General features: G+C 48.2%; 1 protein-coding gene across 1 annotated transcript; it reads right to left on the bottom strand.

Annotated features, from left to right (window-relative positions):
- Positions 1-1,762: 1,762 nt before the first annotated feature.
- ENH_00064790 (60S ribosomal protein L6, putative) lies at positions 1,763-2,377 on the bottom strand (the record flags this gene model as incomplete). Its single annotated transcript, XM_013577296.1, has 1 exon — positions 1,763-2,377. The coding sequence occupies one exon, from the start codon at positions 2,375-2,377 to the stop codon at positions 1,763-1,765; it is 615 nt and encodes a 204-aa protein (XP_013432750.1).
- Positions 2,378-5,000: the final 2,623 nt, after the last annotated feature.

Genomic DNA, 5,000 nt, shown 5'->3' with positions numbered 1-5,000 from the left:
AAACAAATCCCATAAAAATCAACTTTAATGATAATTTGTCTTTGTTTAATGGCATTTAAAGCCGCAGAACCCGCCAAATCCTCGCGGAGGAGCTAGCCGTGGGCTAGGGCTGCTGGGGCGTTCAAATAACCAGGAAAAAGATGAATGTCTCGCCCACACACTAAACCCTAAACCCTGAAAGCTAAACCCCAAACCCTAAACCCTAAAACTGAACCCCTAAAACCTAAACCACCGGCCTCAGCCCTCGCCCAGCTGCTGCCCAAGTATGCCGCTGCCGCAGCCAAGACAGCGAAAAACAGCAGCAATAAGCTGGAAACTAAGAAGATAAACTTGCATTTGGACATTTAGAAAAGCATTTAGACAAAATAGAGAAAAAAGAAGATTAAAAAGCGAAAGAAAAAAAGAAAAAAGCTGCAAAATTGCAGACAATTCAACTTGTAGCTTTCAACAGCAGCTTTCCAGTTCCAGCAATGCAAGTTCCATTCAGAAGCTTGCGGCTTCTGGACTGTCTCAGTTTAATTGCATTTAATTGCAGCAGCAAAGATTATTATTGTTTAAAAATAATTATTTTTTATTTTAAAAATAATAATCATGCAAAAGAACAAAAAGAATGGCTTTCTGCATAGAATTCACGTTTCGCAGCGAGCCGATCTGCAGCAGCATTTCTTTTTCTGCCGCAGCAGCAGCAGCAGCTGCTGCTGCAGCTGTTTTCAGTGCCACTGCTGGCTCTGCTGCACTTGCTACTGCCGCTACTGCTGCTGCTGCTGTTGCTGTTCTTGCTGCTGTTGCTGCTGCTGTTGCTTTTGCTGCTTCTATTGCTGCTGTCGCTGCTGCTGCTGCTGCTGCTACTTTCTAGGTAAAAAAACCCCACCCACAGCATTGCTGTTGTGCGCAATCGGACTCTGTTATTTGCTGCCACTTTGCTGCTGCTGCTGGCTCCAGCAAATAGTCAAACTCTGGGAAAATCTCAAGTTTTTTGTGCTGCCATTTTGCTGTTGCTGCTGCTGCTGCTGCTGCTGCTGGCTGCAGCACTCCATCTGTGGGGTCCTTGCGCCTCTGGGGTGTCTAGACAGCATCCTTGCTGCTGCAGCAAGCGATGCCCCACTTACGCTGCTCATTTCCGCTTCAGCAGCAACTAGAAGCAGCAGCACTGCAGCAACAACTAGAAGCAGCAACAATGCAGCAGCAACTAGAAGCAGCAGCACTGCAGCAGCAACAAGAAGCAGCAACACTGCAGCAGCAGCTCAAAAGCTGCACAAAGTGTCTTCTGTTTGCATTGGCTAAAACAAAAATCTATTTCCCCTCTAGCTGACAAAAAGTATATTTCTCCAACAGCCCCACAAACCCACTAACTGCTGCAGCAGCAGCAGCAGCAGCAACAGCAGCAGCAGCAGCAGCAGCAGCAAGTAAAAGTGAAACGCGTCCCTTAATGAGCCCACCGGCTGCAGAAGTTCGCAAATGAAAGTTTGGCGGGAAGAAAGAAAGTGGAAAGCAGCAAAGAGTCTTTCGACCCCACCAAGCCAACACCCCCCGCTGCTGCTGGCGCTGCTGCTGCTGCTGCTGCTGCTGCAGCAGCAGCAGCAGCAGCACAGCCGCTGGAGGTGCGGCAGCAGCCGCAGCACACCTGCTGCCAGCGCAGCAGCCGCCGCAGCCCAGCAGCAGCAGCACCCGCTGCCGCTGCTGGAGCAGCAGCAGCAGCAGCAGCCGCTGCTGCCGCAGCAGCAGCCGCTGCTGCTGCAGCAGCAGCAGCAGCAGCAGCAGCTCAGAACTTCATGTTGTGGGGGGCCATGTTGGCGCGGAGAGTGAAGCGGGTCTTGAGGTACTGCTTGAGGAGGGGGTCTTTCTGGAGAGCAGCAAGAATGGGTTTATCGATTTGCTGCTGCAGCAGCTTGCGTTCCTCAGGCAGCTGCTGCTGCTGCTGCTGCTGCTGCGCGTCCTGCTGCACGAAGAGCGAGGCGTCGTCCCTGCTGCGCTGCTGCCGCTGCTGCTGCCGCTCGCTGCTGCTGCGCTCAAACAACTCCTCTTTAACTCCACTTAAGTCCACTTTTGAAACATCTATTTTGCTGCTGGTGGCTATTACGTAGCGGGGGTTCACGCGGCGCAGCGGGACCCCGTTAGCAGCAAACGGGCCAGTCACCAGCAGCAGCCCCGAGGGCTGCTGCTGCTGCAGGAAGACCACGCGTTTGCCGCGGAAGCCGCTGCTAAGGAGGATTAAAATTGTTCCTGGAGTTATGCTGCTGCGCAGTTTGCTGCTGCAGCGGCCCTGGGCCCGCCGCTTGAGGGCTATGGCCCGCTTGTTCTTCCGCCGCAGCCGCAGGCGCCGCACGCCCGACCCTGCTGCTGCTGCTGCTGCTCCTGCGCTCTTCCCCGCACTCATCTTCCCTGCTGCTGCGCACTTCGAAGTCTAAAACCCTTACGCAATCCTTTAGCAGCGAGAGTTGTCCCTGGAAGCATGCAGAGCCCCCCGCCCGCGGGGCGTGGGGTGCGCCCCGCCCCGCCGCCCGCCGCATGCATGCGCAAGCCCCAACGCGCGCCCCGACTCCGCTACTTCGCCAATTAACCCCTTTATTATTCCTAATTCACTCTTTTTTATATTGCGCGGCTTTTTCGGGAGAAAAAAACGAATTTTTTCGCCGAGTTCCGCCCCCGGACTCGCTACCCCACCCCGCTGTACAGACACCCCGCGCTGGCGCCCGCCCAGATCCCGGCCTCCGCTGCTCACTGAACCCTCACTCTTTAGAACTTTTAGTTTTAAATACAATATTTAAACTCTAAATGAATTATCTTTTATTTTAATGTTCCATTTAAACGGATCTTCCGCGACTTCGCGGCCAACCCCCTCGCCTGACGGCGCCTCTACGGCGCCACTCCCCTGAAGCCACTCCGCCAAGAATGGATTTAAATAGAGGGAGAATTGAGTTTCAATTAAATAATTCAAAGTAATTCTTTATTTTTAATTTAGGAAAAGGAATAGTGCCGCAATTCAAGCCAAAAAGCCCTTCCTGCTAGCTGCGCAGGCGCTGTGCATCGACAAGGAGGCAGCTCCAGCTGCATGCGCTGAAGGCAGCAAACAAGTCTGCTGCTGCTGGCCCCACACTATGCCATTTTGAACTTAAATAAAAGGCAGAAGCTGCAGCAGCAGCAGGAAAAAGAAAGTAGAAAGGAAATAGAAAAGAAGCAAAGAAGGCAGGGAGCAGCAAGAAGGGTGGTGTCGATTTGCTGCAGCAGCAGCAATCGTGTGGGGCCCCAGGTTGCGAAGGATCCGCTTTGCTGCTGCAGCAGCTCGTGCTGCTATGCTGCAGCAGCAAACTCTGCAGCAGCAAACTAAATCCTTAGCAGCCTGGCGCCCCACAGGCCTGCAGCTGCTGCGGACTGAGGCCTTTTTAGCTGCTCAAATACTTGCACTAAGACCAATTCGGATTTTAATTTCTGCAATGCTTTTAAAAAATAAAATGGGACTTCATTTTGGCATTAAAGAGAAGAAGAGCTGCGGGCTGTTGCCCCTGCGGTGTACGTACACCGCAGAGGCCAGCCTTCTTGTTCAGGTCTTCAAACAGCTCTTCGCTTTCTAAAGTGCTGCAGTTTATAAAACCTTTTCTTAAATGAATTGGCATTCTTAAAGTGCAGCAAACGGGGCTTGAAAGCGCAGCTAAAGTGGCATTTTGGGGACTCAGAAGCCCCAAAGATGCTTCTCGAGAGGCACTTCATTGCTGCTTATTTTTGAAACAAATTGCTGAGTTCAAGAAGACAAAGAAGACCATTTAGCCGCCTCAGAAACAGGAAAATGAGAGCCTTAATTGCTTCACTTGCTAAGCAAAAACAGCAAACAAATCCATTTCAAAAACTCCCCAAAAGCCCCACAAAAGTTTTATTTTGCAACCCAAAGTGCCGGCGCATGCAGCGAATTCTCAGGCTTTGCTGCCAACTCTTAACAGCTCAAAAACTCCTTTTGGAGTTTTCTGAAAAGAGAGCTTTCGGAGTTTTCCCAAGTTGCTTTCATTTCGCTGTTTGCTGTACATACACCGCAAGTGCAGCAGCAAAGCAGCTGCTCTTCTGTAGCTTTTGAGGCCTCATTAGCAGCAAATTGGAGCTTTTTGAATTAAATTTTAATCCCCTTTAACAGCCACAACAATTGCGAACTGTCTTGGCCTTAGTAGAGCTATTTCAGCAGCTAGAAAGCCCCCAAACTCACTGCAGCACAGGCCCAGGGGGCCCCCTCTGGGGCCCCCCGCATGCAAAGCTCTTCACTTTTCTGCTTAAAAAGACCCAATTTATTTAAATAAACTGCAAGCAGCAAAAATTGCAGCCACGGGGAGGCCCTTTGAGTGCAGCTGGGGCAAAAAAGAAAAAAAAAGAAAAGAAATAAAACTCAAAATCTGAATTTGCATTTATTCTTTTCAGACATGAGGAGTTGCAGATGTTCAAGAAGTTAAAATGGCGTAAAAAGAAATAAATAAAAAGTTGGAATTAAAAGAAAAAGAAATAACAAAGCCAGAGGCTGCTGCTGCAGCAGCGCGACTCTTGTGAACTTGAAAAGACAGGCAGTGGAAAGCGCTGCTGTCTCGAACTTCTAAAAGACTTTTATTTTTTTTTTCGCATTTGCTGCTTTTAAAAAGTAAATATTTTAATTATTTAGAAAAAATATAAACTTTAAATGGTTTTTCGCCTTGAATTGCAGCCATGATTTGACTTAAATGGCACACAAGTTGGGCTCAGCATCTTTGCAAATGTTTCGGTTTTAATTTATTTAATTTATTTAATTTATTTAAATTAAAAAATAAAAAAGATTTAAAAAAGAATAAAAGTACCTTTAGGCGCAGCTGCTCTCAGAGGTTGCAAAGCCACTTGCCACCACATCAGTGTGAATATATATTTCAGCAAACAAGCACATTTAATGTTGAAATAAAAGTTAATTTAAATTATTTAATTTAAATTTGATCAAATAAAAGCCATAATTTAAATTATTTAATTTAAATTTGATTAAATAAAAGCCATAATTT

The sequence above is a fragment of the Eimeria necatrix genome, genomic scaffold (assembly GCF_000499385.1).
Source record: "Eimeria necatrix Houghton genomic scaffold, Enh_scaff595, whole genome shotgun sequence".
In the NCBI taxonomy this organism is placed as follows: domain Eukaryota; phylum Apicomplexa; class Conoidasida; order Eucoccidiorida; family Eimeriidae; genus Eimeria; species Eimeria necatrix.
Note: the sequence above shows the minus strand (reverse complement) of the source record. Positions and strands in the feature narration are given on the sequence as shown.